This window comes from Periophthalmus magnuspinnatus, chromosome 7 (genome assembly GCF_009829125.3).
Source record: "Periophthalmus magnuspinnatus isolate fPerMag1 chromosome 7, fPerMag1.2.pri, whole genome shotgun sequence".
NCBI classification, from domain to species: Eukaryota; Metazoa; Chordata; class Actinopteri; order Gobiiformes; family Gobiidae; genus Periophthalmus; species Periophthalmus magnuspinnatus.
The window spans coordinates 31,303,823-31,321,376 of NC_047132.1; the positions used below are offsets into that span (position 1 = coordinate 31,303,823).

At 38.6% G+C, this 17,554-nt stretch overlaps 1 protein-coding gene across 2 annotated transcripts in view; it reads left to right on the top strand.

Moving 5' to 3' along the window:
- Window positions 1-17,554, top strand: part of LOC117373171 (IQ motif and SEC7 domain-containing protein 1) — a 247,212-nt gene that overhangs the window by 58,067 nt on the left and 171,591 nt on the right. For both annotated transcript variants that reach the window (XM_055222994.1, XM_055222996.1), the window contains exon 2: window positions 10,541-10,570. In XM_055222994.1, coding sequence (XP_055078969.1) covers window positions 10,541-10,570 — 30 coding nt within the window. The remainder of the gene's footprint in view (window positions 1-10,540; window positions 10,571-17,554) is intronic.

Genomic DNA, 17,554 nt, shown 5'->3' on the forward strand with positions numbered 1-17,554 from the left:
TGCACTGAAATAATTATAAAACAAATATAAAAGGAGCATCAATATGGCTCTTTTTCCGTGCGGCTGCAGTAGAATCATGTGTTTTAGCTCCAGGACTTTACAAATGGATTCACTGTGAGACTTCTGATTGTTCAATGTCACTTATTTTCAATTTTTTTGCTAAAGCCACATCCCTAGATTCTTATGAGGAGCCATTTTGTGCGTTGGGAGCGTAGACTGTTTGTATAAATGGACATCGCTAACCTGCTAGCGTTGTACAACCTGAAAATCGGTAATGCTACAAACCTGAAAATATGGATTTCTAGTTGTTTCTTTCATTTTACGGTTGATTTATTGCAATTAATGAGCCGTATTTTGCATCGGAGCGTTAACTTGTGTGGCTCTTATTCAGGGTTTATTGCAATAAGGAGAAATAGTGCCAAAATCCCCCAAGTGGTGAGTGAAGGCATTACCAATCGCTAAAACAAAGGATCCCAGACTTAGTAGCTGATCACTGATATGATTACAGAAATATTACAGATAAATACAATACACATTAAATACAATATAATACACATTTTAACAAACTTTTAACTATATTTATATTGTTTTAAAGGCTTATGTAAATGATTATTTATTGCAAACCTTTACTGTTTTTATCTGTTTTCTCTCTCGTTTTAACCCGCTCTACATGATCCTGGGTTTTTTATTTCGCTTTTGTGTCTTTAAATCAAGATATGAACATTAATAACAGACAAATCAGGCGCCTTCTTTACCCGAGGTCGCTCCTGTTAGCGTTAGCAACAGGTTTGATTGACAGCGTTGCTAAGCGTCCGTTCTCTACTAATGTATTAATTCATTTATTAATTAGTTTTGACCATTTTTGTGTTGAATGTCACTAATTAAAAGTGTGGTTTGTTTATGTTCAGGAAGTCAATACTGAAAGACTTTTAAATAAGACAATATCATAGACTGCTTATAAAAATGGACATAGATGACCTGCTAGCCTTCGCGTTTCTGGCTCCACTGACTCCACATTGATAAACTGTCTCCTCTCTCTGTACCTGCTGCTGTCAGACTCATCATTTTGGTCTTAAATGTTCGTATTAACCCACTCTACATGATCCTGGGATTTTTATTTCGCTTTTGTGTCTGTAAATCAAGATATGAACATTAATAACAGACAAATCAGGCGCCTTCTTTACCCGAGGTCGCTCCTGCTCCCGTTAGCAACAGGTTTGATTGACAGCGTTGCTAAAGGAAGGGCCTCAGATTGCTCCTGCTTTGGATTGGCTCTTCGGTCGCTGCGATACTTGCGGTCAGAATTGCTCGTAAGGAACTCGTCTCTCCTCTTCGCTAATGCGCCTCTATAATTGCTAGCTGTATTTTTTTATTTTGCAATTGTGTCCGCAAATTAAAATATGAACGTGAATAACAGATGAAACAGGTTCTTTCCCCATGTAAACCTGATGCTAATGCGAGCTAGCGTTAACAACGGGTTTGATTGACAGCGTCGCTAAGCGTTCACTCCCTGCTAAGAGGCGTTATCTTCAACATCCTCGCTCTGGATTGGCTCTTTGGTTGCTACGATACTCACGGTCGAAATCCAAATATGAAACTCGGCTCCAAATTCGCCGCTATAACTTCTAGCCTTGATGAGCTTCATTTGGCTGAAGCTGAACGCTGTGGGTGACGTCACGCTCTCTTCGTCGACTTCTTCGCTCAGTCTGCGGTGGGAGTCGTGGGGGGAGCTGTCCAGGGTACTGACCGGAGTCTTGCTGACCGTGTGAATTTCTGTAGAAAGTTTCATATTTGGGTGGGCTGCACTAAATGATGGACTCATCGCTCAGCAAAAAGATTTCTGAAATATAGTTTTGACCCGATCATTTTTCCCATGATGCATTGTATACACAGGGATCGATGGCTGTGGTAATTGCCATTGGATCTGCAGTGCTGTATGTGTGTCAGTGAATCTCACACTAATCCACTGCGTCGTATTGACCCGCGCCGAGCTCCATCTCACTCTCGGTTCGCCCGGAGAGGTCTGCTAAAGACGCCACGAAATGCACCACAGCGATGAAAAAGAGCCGGAAATGCTCTGCTTTTTATATTTGAATGTTTGGGGATTAATAATCAAATACACAATCAGATTAAGTAGAAGATGCGTGTGGACAACATGGGAAGAATACTGTTAAAATTCATTCTATTTAATTTTTTTCATTCTATTTCATTGTATTTAATTCTATTCTATTTTATTTTATTCTCTTCTATTTTATTGTATTATATTTTATTGTCTTCTATTTTATTCTACTCTCTTCTATTCTATTTTATTCTATTTTTTTATTCTATTCTATTCTATTCTGTTCTATTCTATTTTATTGTATTTTATTGTATTCTATTTTACTCTCTTCTGTTCTATTTTATTCTCTTCTATTTTATTGTATTTTATTCTCTTCTGTTTTACTCTCTTCTGTTCTATTTTATTCTCTTTTGTTCTATTCTATTTTATTCTCTTCTATTCTAGTCTATTTTATTCTCTTCTATTCTATTCTATTTTATTCTATTCTGTTCTATTCAATTTTATTTTATTCTATTCTATTCTATTCTCTTCTAGTCTCTTCTCTTCTATTTTATTCTTTTCTGTTCTATTCAATTTTATTCTATTTTTTTAATTCTCTTCTAGTCTATTTTATTCTGTTCTGTTCTATTCTATTTTATTTATTTATTTATTTCGAGCACATGTATCAGGTGCTTTTACAAAACATTTCACAAATTTGTTCGTATTTAAGCTCAAAAAAGGAGTGAGAAGAAACAAACGTATTAAATCCCACCTCTGTCTTCCATTAGGACATACATTTAAATGCTTTGTTTAATACTTTGAGCAATTTTATACAAAGAAAAGTCATGCGTATTCTTAACTCTAAAGCCTTAACTCGGGGGCGGCGCCACAGGGGGGGCTTGAGGGGGCACTAGCCTCCCCTAGAACAGCCAATGGTCCCCCAAAGATTTTTTGCTCCAGTTTGATAGCACGTCCAATCTCTATGAAAAATTTGTTCCATATTAGGTTTTATAAATCAGAATCAGACGACTTTTATTGCCACGGCTCACAAACGAGGAGCTTTCTTTGGTGATAAAGTGCAACATAAAAACACTGAATAAGTACAAATAAGGACTTAAAGTTAAAAAAGATGTGCTTAAAAACTGGATTAACCTCCTAAAACCCGAGCTTTTTCATGGCTTTATTCATTTCTCTTTGTTATTTGGGCTGATTGGACCTGATGAGTCTAAAAACAAAGAAATAAAGTTTTACATTATGAGAAAATTGTTCTACTTTTTAATGATTTTGATAGAATAAAATAAAGTCACATGTGAATTATGATTTGCAAAAACTATTTATTTATTTTATTTTATTTATTTATTTAACATTAAAAACCTCTTTGTCAAGGGAGTCCTGGCCAAGCAGCAGCAGTAAATAAAAAATACAGTTAAGTAATTAAAAAGAGACAAAAAGAGATAACAGGAAAAGACAAACAGATTATGAAAAACTAGTGTATGTTGTGGAGTCAGCCTTGAGACTTTTCAGTTTAGATTTAAAAGCATTCAAGGAAATCAACAAGTTCCAGTCTTTCTGCAACATATTCCATGCATAGTGGACAAAAGAGTGGACAAAAGAGTGGACAGTTGTCTCTTGGAACAGTGTGGCTTATTTGAAGAGCTGCAGACAGGAGCAGGACACACATAAGTCCATCTTTAATTTAAACTATAATGTGTTAAACTCTTCTGTCACTTTCAAATGGCAGTTTAATGTCCTCATATGTGGACACCAGGACTTTGTAGAGAAAAGAAATTGAATTGCGGCCCAGACGACGCAAAATGTGTTGACCGCATGTGGACACCGGGTTCTAGGAGGTTAAAACAGCGACTCAAACACTAGGGGGCGCGTGGGATGCTGCGTTGTTTGTCTCTAAATGAACATGTTGATCGACGACCTTCTCCCCCCTTTACCTCCTCCAACCAAAACCATCTGGCTCCGCCCCTGTACACACCACACGCTTTTACTGACACACGATTGGCTGCAGATTTCTTAATTAAAGACACCGGACCATATAATTGACCATTTGAATTGATTGGATCTGGATTTGATTAAAATCTCATTAATCGCACCGTCCTGTCCGAGAGCTTTATGAGGCTGTAGGACCTCAGTGGTAGAAACATCAATTAACAACTAATTGTGCCTAAGCCTAAAGCGTCGATGCGATTGACCCGGTGTTTAAGTATAGCTGACTGTTGTGACATTCTGCTCTTTTTGAAAACACTGTTCAAGCAGAGTCTTGATGGGTTATATTTATTTTTTGTAGGACTTCGCAGTGAATCAAATTGTTATCACGATTCAGATTCGGTCTTGGTCAATTCTCAGTGATGCTTGGCTCTTTTTAAGTGAGAGGTTTGTATTTTCTGTGCAAACGTAGAGATGTCCAGATGTTTTTTTTGCCTCTTGATCTGATACCGATATTTTATCATTTTTATTTTTTATTTTTACAATTTCCGATACCAATCTGATACCGATTTACTAATTTTTTTGGATTATTTTATCTACACGATTTAAAGTATTAAGTATTCTCTGGTGAATTTAGCCCCAGTTGAATAAAAGTATTACCCACGTAGACTGTTTACATAAATGGACATACAGTAGCTAACGTGCTAGCCGCTACATTCCAAACAGGAAGTGATCATGTGCGCGCTTCCTGCTCCATTGACTCTGGCTCCAGTTCACTTTCCATTGAAAAACTGTGTCTTCTCTCTGTACCTGCTGCTGTCAGACGCGTCATTTTGGTTTTAAATGTTCGTATTAACCCGCTCTACATGATCCTGGGGTTTTTATTTCACCATTTTGTCCATGATTCATGATATGAAGCTTAATAACAGACAATTTAGGTGCAATACAATAAATTTCAAATCGATTCGGTACGATTCAGTGAAAAATAAAGGCTTTTGGGACACTTATCAACCCCATTTCCACGAAAAAATTTATGTTAATTGTGTTTTGGTTTTTTTTCTTCCATTTATTGAAGATGAATGAACATAACAAAGTGCATTTATTTTTGTGTATTTATCTTGAAAAACATTTACACAGGGACATGTGAAGTTTAAAGGCTCTGAAGATCACAACATATCGACTAAAGCACAACTGCGATACTAAAAATCTTTATTAAACTGAAGTTAATATGAAATAAACCTGTTTTAATCATCAAAACAGTTAATTAATTGTCAAATATTCTGCATAAATGAGCTTCTTTCCTCTAAACAAGCCACACAAATGTAGCGCTGTGACAGAATAATTGGGTAAAATATACAAAAAATATATATCGATACAGCAGCCCACGATATCGATACTGTATCATTAAATAAAACAATACGATATATCAATATTTCGATGTTTTTGCACATTCCTAGTTACGTCACACTCGCTTACTCCACTTCTTTACTCAGTCTAAGTATGACATAAAATCAAATCCAAAAATTAAGCTTGTTAAATACGAGGAGGGAAAAACTGTGCTACTTTTTTTGTCGGCACGTCGCCCACAGTCCCACTTCTTAAAATCTCAGTTTGCGTCGCATTCTGGTCCATATATCTCCGCTCTTTCCTCGCTCAGATCATCGCCTCGCCAAAAAACATCTGATCCTCGCGCATTGACGCTCCACTTTGTTCCGTATCTTCTTAAAGACTTTTTCACGGCTCTGTGTATTCTGAGTAAACAAATGTGATGTAACAAACGCGAGCGGATTTTACTGGGCTCTCCTGGGTAGTTATGGGCCCGTGCTCCGACAGAAAGAACAGCTAATTAAGGAGCACCAAGCGCGGTTCAGATTTCCCTCAAGCGAACTCTGCAGAATCCCTTTCACTGTTACAATTACCTTTTGCGGCTAATGGGACTCTCACTCATAGGCCTGTTTTTCTCCATGAATACCTCATTGTTTTTGCGCTGGTTCGGACTGAAAAAAGACGACGAGAGGCCATAAATCTGCGTTTCTTCGGCCTCTTTATTGGTCCTCAGAGCTGGCGCGCGGCAGAACGGACCGCGTTTTATATTTGCAGCTATTCAAGTGGCTTTATAGATGAGGAGTGGAGTTTCGAACGGGGAATGGGTTTCTTAAGTACAAAGTTATGGTATAATAACAGAGCGATACATGTGCTCGGGTCCTGGGGGCTCACTCCGCCCGCAATGCGTCTGTTTCTTCGACAGGTTTCGGGAGGTCATTCGCGGTTCTCGTGTCAGCAAATGCGCTCGTGAATTAATACATGTGGCACTGCGGCGCTGCGTGTTTACTGCTGCGCTGGGGCAAAACATGATTACACATAATGGAGCGCTATTGTACCAAAAACATGCTTCCAGAAAGGGCCGGGATCCGAATCTTCTGGATCTGTTCATTCCAAAGTCGCTCTTTTGCTATTTATTTATACGACAAAAAACAGTGTGAGAGCTCATTTAATCTACAAACTAATCACAGGGAGAAACGACCGAGGCTCAGATGTGTTTAAAACGGTTCAAACTGAGAGTGGGGCTGTGTTTACCCTTTGGAATTACTGCAAATCAAAATAAAACTTTGCACTACAATAATAATCATTTTAAAAATAACTGTTATTATGATGTCAAATGTGTTTTTTGTGTCACCTGTTCTGCTTCTGTGCTGATTTTTGTGTTTGTTCAATGTTAATCAGTGTAAAAATGCGTAAAAACGACACAGAAAAAGATTTGGCTCTTTAAAAAATGAGATCTTGTTCCAGGCGTCACGTTAAGGGACGGTTCTGGCTGCAGGAAAATGGGATTTTATTTATTTTTTTCCCATTTATTAATTTACTATTTTTTATTGCACATGTCCATTTCCGAAAGTAAATGTATTTGTTTTTTTCCTAAAGCCTTTTCCAAAAATATTTGTGCCAAGGAAAAAAAAAAAGCACATATCTGAGTTTGATCAACGGAGATTCATGGACAAAGAATTTACACCAAACAAGAAACTGATGAGAAACTAGACCAGGTCTAAACCAGGTCTAAACCAGGTCTAAACCAGGTCTAAACCAGGTCTAAACCAGGTCTAAAACCAGGTCTAAACCAGGTCTAAACCAGGTCTAAACCAGGTCTTAAAGCAGGTCTTAAAGCAGGTCTTAAAGCAGGTCTTAAAGCAGGTCTTAAAGCAGGTCTAAACCAGGTCTAAACCAGGTCTAAACCAGGACTAAACCAGGTCTAAAGCAGGTTTAAACCAGGACTAAACCAGGTCTAAAGCAGGTCTAAACCAGGTCTATAAACCAGGTCTATAAACCAGGTCTATAAAAAAGGTCTAAAGCAGGTCTAAACCAGGTCTAAACCAGGTCTAAACCAGGTCCAAACCAGGTCTTAAACCAGGTCTTAAACCAGGTCTAAACCAGGTCTAAACCAGGTCTAAACCAGGTCTAAACTCGGTCTATAAACAGATCCAAACTGGGACTACACAGTTGTTGTTCTCTTTCTAAACGAGGACAGTTATAACTTGGATTAAACTTTCAAATCCAGTATTTGAGCTGCAGATACGTCCACGTGTCACATGACTCGTTACGTAACACTAGAGGTAAAAGTCCCACAGTGTAAGAACCTTTACTCTAAAGTTTACAGTGTTTTTTTGTTAGTTTTTTTGTGAACTCCTGTCTGCTGTAAACTGGACCAAAAATAAATAAATAAAGTGAAGAACATTTTGAAGGAGATGCTGGACAGATGCTCGGACTGTGAAGTTTGAACTTTTATGACACTCCATGTTTTAAAACGACACATTTCTCAAATACATATTGACTTAGCATTTTACATTTTGGTTTTCATTTGCACAATTCTTCTAATAATTCTGTGATTCTTCCAGTGTAGAAAAAGTCTGGAGTCTCCAACATTTAACAAAATAAAAGCACTTTATGTAACTTTTTTGGTTCAGTTTGCCTTTTGTCATTACTTTATCTTGAATATTCCACAATTACAACATTAAATTTATCTTCATACATAAAAGCAGGTGACTCCGCCAGTATATTACGGGTCAGATCTGTGTACGATGTGTTTTTCATAGGCCTGTTATGGTAATTACTACATTGACGTATAGTTTTTGGGGAGACTTTTTGGTATTTTTCTGTGCTACAATAAAAAAGAGCTGCAGAGGATTGAATAAATAACTTTTATGACTCGTTATAGATACAAACCAACTACTAAAGTGTCTCATCCTGCTGTTTATTTAAAGCACCTCATGTTTTTAAAATAGTTTTCGGGTTAGAATCGCATTAGTGTTTTTGTGTCAGTGCCATAAATCAGTCTCAGTATTATCATTTATCATCTACAGACGCGGACGAAATTGTTGGTAATTGTTCGGTTAATGAAAGAAAAACTCACAACGGTCACAGAAATAACTTGAATCTGACAAAAGTAATAATAAATAAAAATTCTATGAAGTTTAACCCTTGAAAGTCAGACATTGCTTTTCAACCAGGCTTCAACAGAATAATTAAAAAAACAAAAAACTCATGAACAGGCCTGGACAAAAACCATGGTTCCCTTAACTTAATATTTTGTTGCACAACCTTTTGAGGCAAACTCTGCAATCGAACGATTCCTGTAACTGTCAATGAGACTTCTGCACCTCTCGGCGGGTGTTTTGTCCCACTCCTCATGAGCAAACCGCTTCAGTCGTCTCAGGTTTTAACTGTGCCTTTTCCAGACGACATCCCATCCTTTCCATCCTTCCGAAGACGCTCAATAGGATTTAGGTCAGGGCTCATAGAAGGCCACTTTAGAACAGTCCAATGTTTCCCTCTTAGCCATTCTTGAGTGTTTTTAGCAACGGGTACCAACAATTTTGTCCACGTGTGTTTATTTTACTCGTGTCTACACTGGTTCCTCGTTTATCGCAAGGGTCATGTTCTAAAAATAACCCGCAATAGACAAAATCCGCGAAGTATCAGCTTTATTTTTTACATTATTCTCTATGTTTTTGGCTGTAAAACCCCTCACCACACACTTTATACACTTTTCTCACACAGGCGTTAACATTTTCTCACATTTCTCTCTCGTTTAAACTCTCTCATAGTTCAAACCTTCGTAGATTTTAAAAAATAAGTTCCGTATTTTCCGGAGTATAAGTCGCAGCAGCCAACAAATGCATAATGAAGAAAAATACATAGAAGAAAAAATATGTAGAAGAAAAAATCCAAAGAAAAAATACATAGATACATAGAAAAATATCCTATATCATATCAAACCTACAAAAATATCCTATAAAAAACCTATATCATATCAAAAATATCCTGTATCATAGAAAAATAATAGAATACATAGAAAAAATACATAGAAGAAAAAAACATACATATTTATTTATTTATTTATTTTAATTCGGACAGTGCATATTAATCAACATGTCAACAAACAGCGTCAATGTAAATATGCCGGAATTAGCACAATAGCGAGTTTACGTCCGTCGTCCTAAGGCAGGTCAGAAACACAGAACATTTAAAGAAACACACAGACGAGACAAAAGTGCACATAGACACGACAACAAGTGAACCACAATAGAACATTCTCTGAGTTTAAGACGCCCCAAGAAGAAGATAATCCAGCTGTGTGAGCACGTTTGATTATTTTTTAGAGTGTTCTTTCACATATAAGTCGCATCTGAGTATAAGTCGCACCCCCGGCCAAACTATGAAAAAAAGTGCGGCTTATAGTCCGGAAAATAAACCAAAGATCAAGACCAGTTTTCAGGCTCAAAAATGAGTTTGAGAAATAAAAATATAAACGTTTTCCTGTACTGTATTTAAAATTATATCTTTTTTAGAAATACTGTCGGTGCAGAACGTTTCATCGACATTGTGGGTTTTGTCGGGGAGAAAACAAATTGCAAACGTACAGCACTTCAGAGTCACACTGCGAACCAACGTTTATGTAAATTTGTACAGGAGACACGGCACGGAGGAGACTGATGGACAATGGTCTACAGTCCAACAGCCAATCAGGACGCAGGACACAACGCGCGCTCGTACGATGTAAAAAAAACATGAAAAATTGCACAAAAAACAGCAAGAACGCGAAAGGTGAACCGCGATATAGCGACGGACAACTGCGCCGCACTTCGAAATTTATGGAGTAATTCAACCACTCAATTTGAAAACTACAAAACTGACTCATTTAATGCCACATTGCGAAGAATTGCAAGCAACGCGCTGCCACATCCGTAGAGACGCGAAGCTCGAACGGCGTCAGATCTGGACATCTTAATTACACGCCGCGTGAGTCACTCCACTAAACCACAAAACATAAAGTCATCCCAGCGCCCGTCCCTTTTAATACTCGCGCTACATGATAGATGCATTACTTTATGTACATTGTCACGCCGAGTCAAAGAGCAATCCGGCTGATGGCGTACGCCGGACCTCTCCTTTAATAGACCTGCTGAATCAAGCGTTTTACAGTCTGTCAGCGCGCGCGTCTTTAGCTGCCTCTTCGTTCTTATCCGGCAACAATAAAAACCACTGAACCGCCATTTTTCTGTCTTCCAGGTCTGACGGAGACACGCCCCGAATAGTCAGGTATGCTTTTCAATTACTTCCTTGTATTCGCATAAAATCTAACGGCTTGTTCGCGGCTGCTACATCACATCACATCGTATTACATCGCATACACTGGGAGATGTAGTTGCTGTTGTTGTTGTCACGGTTACGGCGCACAGGGAATAATGTGGGTTTATGTGTAGTGCCGTACAAGGTCATGAGCTGTAGCTGTAGCTGGCGGAGGTGGAGGTGTGATTTGTGGGGATGTCCGGACTGTCACGCCGCTTTGAAACGGCAATATGAAGCTATCGTTACAGAAATATGGCATCGTAAGTGTTGGTCTTCACTGCTGGACGACGCTACAGATGGGACAATAAGCAAAAATAATATAGTTTAACGTGGTAAAATAAGGTTGACAGTATTGTTATTTTCCAAAATCCAAAACCAAGACGGCGAGTTTGTTGTTGATGCCCAGATACTAAATACTAAAACTAGCACTGAAGATACGCATTTTAGCAAGAAACTATTTAAAAAGTACAAAACGGGGATAATATTTCACGTTTCCTGAAAATGTTGCCTACTTTCATAAGATTCATAACATTAAAATTATAATTATTCATCTGCATAACATTTTAAACTGTCTGCAACTTTAATAATTATTAGGATGTACTGTATTTTCTGGACTATGCGTCGCTCTGGAGTATAAGCCGCACCGGACAAAAATGCAAAATAATGAAGTAAAAAACATATAAGTCGCATTTTTTGGGGAAATTTATTTTCCAAAATCCAAAACCAAGACGGCGAGTTATAATTCTTAGCCCATTTTTTTGTTCTGTGATACCCAGATACTAATCAATACTAAAACTAGCACTGAAGATACTCATTTTAGCTAGAAACTATTTAAAAAGTACAAAACGAGGATAATATTTCACGTTTCCAAAGAATGTTGCCTGTATTTGCGAACCCTTACTTCCTATAACGCTCTTGGAGAACTTTTTGCTTTCATAAGATTCATAAGATTAAGATTATAATTATTCATCTGCATAACATTTTAAACTGTCTGCAACTTTAATAATTATGACTATACGTCGCTCTGGAGTATAAGTCGCACCAGTCAAAAAAACGCGTAATAATGAAGAAAAAACATATATAAGTCGCATTTTTTTGGGAAATTTATTTTACAAAATCCGAGCCCAAGAACAGACATTTTATCTTTAAAGTCAAGTTCTAATAATAATAATAAAATGTGGAACAACAGGCTGAATATCAGTACATCACGCTAACGTAACACATTTATATTTATTCAGCTCCATGAAGCACAGACAGAACTGAACACGTGTCTGGTTTGTTAACGTAAGATATTAACAGTTAATCAGATAAATAAAGAAGAAAAAACAAGCAACAAGTTTACTCTGGATCTCACTCCAAATCAATAAATCCACTGAATTCTTCATCCTCGGTGTCGCTTCTGAACAAATCCACCAACTCCAGAGGAAGATGAAGCGTCGCTCAGGAGAATATGATTTTATTTTAGGGGCGTTTTTGTTCAGTTTTTCTCAGATGTTTTTTAAATCACCGTAATGTTGAAATGTTAAATGTTCAGTGGTTCAGGAGGAGGAGATACTGGTACAAGTCTAGAGCGAAGAACGAAGATGTGAAATTATATATTTGAATAATTTCACATATGAGTCTCGTCTGAGTATAAGTCGCACCCCTGGACAAACTATGAAACAAAGTGCAGCTTATAATCTGTGAAATATGATATGTACTTGTGCTCCTCTGTGACTCTGTTAATTGCACATGTGCCGCCCTCGTGTCATTACTGCGTCATGTTCACACGGGGGTTATTTATGGGGGTGTTATGGGGTAGTGCACCTTCTGTACTGCACTTTACATCAAAACTCTGCAGTGTTTGATGCTTTAAACATCATTTTGCTCTTTCCGATAACAATGACAATACAGTCTTGAATCTTAAGAATCATGTAAACTGTGTATTTCGGGATTCTTGAATAAACAAAGTGTTGCAATCAAAAACGCGTAAAAACACGTAAACGCAGCTGCATTCCAAACAGGAAGTGATCATAGGTGCGCGTCCGGCTTCATCGACTCCATTTCACTTCACATTGAAAAACTGTGGCCTCTCTCTGTAACTGCTGCTGTCAGACTCATTTTGGTCTTAAATGTTCGTATTAACCCGCTGTACATGATCCTGGGGTTTTTATTTCACCATTTTGTCCGTGGTTCGAGATATGAACATTAATAACAGACAAATCAGGTGCGATACGATATATTTCAAATCAATTTGATACGATTCAGTGAAAAATAAAGGCTTTTGGGACACTTAATAATCAACCCCATTTCCACAAAAAAATAAATATTAATTGTATTTTTTTATTTATTTAACTTCCATTTATTGAAGATGATTGAACATAACAAAGTGCGTTTATTTTTGTGCATTTTACCAACTAGAAAAACACATCAGACTGTTAAATTGGTCAATATTATTCATCCACAGTTTATATAAGCTCCACATTTACATTTACACAGAGACACGTGCAGTTTAAAGGCTCTAAAAATCACAACTAAACCACAACTGTGATACTAAAAGTCTTTGTTAACCGAAAGTTATGTTTTTATTCCGCTATTGTGTCTGTAAATCAAGATATGAACATTAATAACAGACAAATGCAGCGCCTTCTTTCCCTGAGGTCACTCCCGGTAGCGTTAGCAACAGGTTTGATTGACAGCGTTGCTAAGGGCCCCGCTCTCTGTTAAACCAGCAGTTTCAGGCCGGAAGGGACGTTATGTTCAACAGCCTCGCTCCGGATTGGCTCTTTGGTTGCTATGATACTTGTGGTCGGAATTCCAAATATGAAACTCGGCTCCAAATTCGCCGCAAATTCACCGCTCTAGCCTCGACAAGCTTCATTTGACTGGCGCCGAACGCTGTGGGCGACGTCACACTCACTCACGGCCGTTCTGTTTTGCGTTGGAGAGCCCTGACTGACTTTCTCTTAACTGTCTTCAGACTCGGCAGTTCAAAACCCAACTCCCCGCTCGGTCCAAACACACTTACATCATAAAGCGCTCAACAAACTTTTGTAATCTCGTGCCCCCTTCTCTCTCGCCTCTTGGCTCCAGGCTGCTGTGTGAGAGTCCCTGTAGAGTCTAGACAAGCAGACAGGGAGCACTTCTCGTGTTTTGGTGAAGTATTTTCAGGCCGAGCCATTTTTCTCTCGGTGCTCCCGTCTCCTCAGGCCTCGTTCCTTCTGCTCTAAATGTCCCACTGCGTCGATGAGCGGTACACAGACTGCAGCAGATGTGTGTCAGTCTAGACCTTTGTGCTGCCGATTTTAATGGATGAAATATATTTGGGGATTCGCGGAGCCGATCCTAAAACGGAACAGTCGAGCGGTGAGATGTTGGAAGGGTGTTTTTTTTTACAGCAAGGTGCCAGGATGAAAGACAGTGTAGTTTCCGCCATTTTGTGACAAATGTATTTCAAATGTGAATAATCGTTTGCTTCGTCTTCCATCTGGAACTTCGACTACAGCTTTTACAACTGCTGCTACCACTAGGACCCTAAGATAACACATTTTTAAACACGATAAATCGCTCCAGAGATAAACGATAAACGATAATATTGAAACTGCCTTATCCAACTGACTCAGTAACATACAGTGTCATTAAAGGGCCCATTTTACAGTTTTCTGATCTGTTCTAAAGTTGTTTCCTCATCACAAACAGACCCGGAGTTGTGTTTTTTTGTCTCATTCACACATTTTTAACACAAACAAACTTGCATATTTAGGCTGACATCTTCTCTCAAATAGAAAACACTCTGTTCCACCTTGTGATGTCATCATGTGGTGATAGAGGAAGTGCTTCATTGTGTTTTTAAACTCCACACACCTTCATTTCTAGAATCATTTGGATCATTTCAGCTCTTGAATTGCCACTTATCTCGACTGAACTCAATGTAAATGTAGCTGTTAACGTTGAAAACTAACACTTCATGACATCACGAGGTGGAACAGAGCGTTTTGAGCTTTGGAGATGAATGTAAATGAAACAAAACACAACTCCAGGTCTGTTTTTGAGGAGGTAACAGCATTAAAATATGACTTTAAGCTCATGAGAGTCAATTTTGTTCAATACTGCTTTACTACTACTGCAGTTGTCCCTCGCTATAACAAGTTTCACCTTTCACTGTTTCGTGGATTTTTGTGTGTGCAGTTTTCATGCTTTTTTACATTATATGATCGTGCATTGTGTCCTGCGTCCTGATTGGCTGTTGGACTGTAGACCATTGTCCATCAGTCTCCTCCGTGCCGTGTCTCCTGTCCAGTACAGAATGTGTTCAGACAAATTTACATAAACGTTGGATCGCAGTGTGACTCTGAAGTGCTGTACGTTTGCAATTTGTTTTCTCCCCGACAAAACCCACAACGTAGATGAAACGTTCTGCACCGACAGTATTTCTAAAAGCTAGCATTTTTATTTACAGTTTTTTATTTCTCAAACTAATTTTTGGGCCTGAAAACTGGTCTTGATCTTTGGTTTCATTCTATAAAACTGTACTTATTTTCTGGAATATAAGTCGCACCTTTTTTCATAGTTTGGTTGGCAGTGCGACTTATATATTTCACATATAAATCGCAGCGGAGTACGTTTTTTTCTTCATTATTATGCTTTTTCTGGCTGGTACGACTTATACCACGGAAAATACGGTACTTATACTTTTAAATCTACGAAGGTTTGAACTTTGAGAGAGTTTAAACGAGAGAGAAATGTGAGAAAATGTTAACGCCTGTGTGAGAAAAGTGTATAAAGTGTGTGGTGAGGGGTTTAACAGACAAAAACATAGAGAATAATTGTAAAAAATAAAGCTACTTCGCAGATTGTGGGTTATTTTTAGAATGTAACCCCCACGATAAACGAGGGTACTACTACTCTTGCTGCTGCACTGCTCTGTTTAAACACACACACACACACACATACAAACACACACACACACACATCTTCCCCTGACCAAACTGACGCTTTGATGTGATTGGAGCGCTCCCAAACGCCATGCTTTCTTCCTCATGCTTCTCGAGGCTGGGCGTTTGGCAGCGTTCCTCGGCTCTTCTCCGTTCATTAAGCCGACGCGCTCCGGTTTTAATTATTCCGCGCGTGGACAGGCCAAGTTTCTGTCCTCACCTGCACGCCCTTTCAGCGGGAGCGGGATTCCTTGAAAGCACAAACTGTGACATAATCGATCAGGGCCGTTCAGTTGTTTAGCTTTGAGCCGCTCTAATGGCGCTGAATCTGCACATCAGCAAAAGGGTCACGGCGTCTAACGAGAGGAGCTAATGTTGCGCTTTGTACTGATGTAGTGACAGCGAGGACGTGGACCGGCGAGAATATGTCCACGTACATCCCTAAGACGACGTTTAAAGGTCTAATATTACACAAAACGGACTCTTATGAGCTTTAAGTCGTGTTCTAATGCTGTTACCTCCTCAAAAACAGACCTGGAGTTGTTTTTTGTTTCATTCACACACGTCTGAGCGACACTTTATTATTAGTTTGTACATCTCCAAAGCTCAAAACGCTCTGTTCCACCTCGTGATGTCATGAAGTGCTAGTTTTCAATGTTAACAGCTACGTTTTACCTTTTAGTTTAGTCAATATTCGCAATTCCCGGGGCTGAAATGATCCAAATTATTCTAGAAATGAAGGCGTGTGGAGTTTACTTCCTGTATCACCACACGATGACATCACAAGGTGGAACAGAGTGGAGCGTTTTCAGTTTGAGAGAAGAAAAGCCTGTGTGTTAAACATGTGAATGAAACAAAAAAAAAAACACAACTCCAGGTTTGTTTGTGATGAGGAAACGACATTAGAACATAGATCAGAAAATAACGTAATATTTAATCTCCGGTTTCTTCGGTTTGGTTCGTTAAGATTTACTAATCACTCATTTAAATGCAGATCGGTAGAGTGGTTAGCCCCCCTGAATGTTAGTAAGGAGTAAATCAATCCTTAAAGGCCAAGTATTGAGCACAACATCACAGTTTGCAGACGTTTAAATCGCTCGTATGACGCTGTTTTCTGATGTTCTAATGTTGTTTCCTCGTCACAAACAGACCTGGAGTTGTGTTTTGTTTCAATCACACATGTTTAACACACAGACCCTGCAGATTTAGGCTGAGTTCTTTTCTCAAACAGTAAAAAAAACACTCTGTTCCACCCTGTGATGTCATCAAGTGGTGATACAGGAAGTGCTCTGCTGTGTTTTTAAACTCCACACACCTTCATTTCTAGAATCATTTGGATGATTTCAGCACCTGGAATTGCCACTTATCTCTACTGAACTAAAGGTAAAAGGAGGAGCTGTTAACTTGAAAACTACCACTTGATGACATCACGAGGTGGAACAGAGCGTTTTGTGCGTTGGAGATGTACAAACTAATAATAAAATGTTACTCAAACATGTGTGAATGAAACAAAACACAACTCCAGGTCTGTTTTTGTCAAGGTTACAGCATTAGAACACGACTCAAAGCTCAAACGTCGCTGATAGACTCGCGGTTGTGGACTTTCCATTACCGTAACTTTGCAATCAATTGTGCTTCATGTAAATTCAAACGGCGTCTCAAAGCAGAGGCATGAGGCTCTTTAAATATTTTACTGTCATTACGGTAATGTGCTTACGTCGTCCCTCGAAGACGGATTCTCCCAGTCAGTTATTCGATGCGTCAAAGGAAAAATACAGATGGATATGTAAAATAGAGGTAGTTGTACATTCTGATACTTCCTTTAACGTGATTTTTGTGGCTAAAAAAGTCCGTAAAGGGTTAATGTTTGCACTTGTTTTGACTTGAGACTTTGCGCTAAACCTGGACCAAAACAACTAAACCTGGCCCAAGTTTTAGCCCCAGTTCTTCCCAATTTTGCGTTTTGTTTCCTGCTCTGACCGCCCCCTTCGTTTTCGCCTTGTAAAAGTAAAAAAAACCCTGACAAACGCGTTCTATAAAC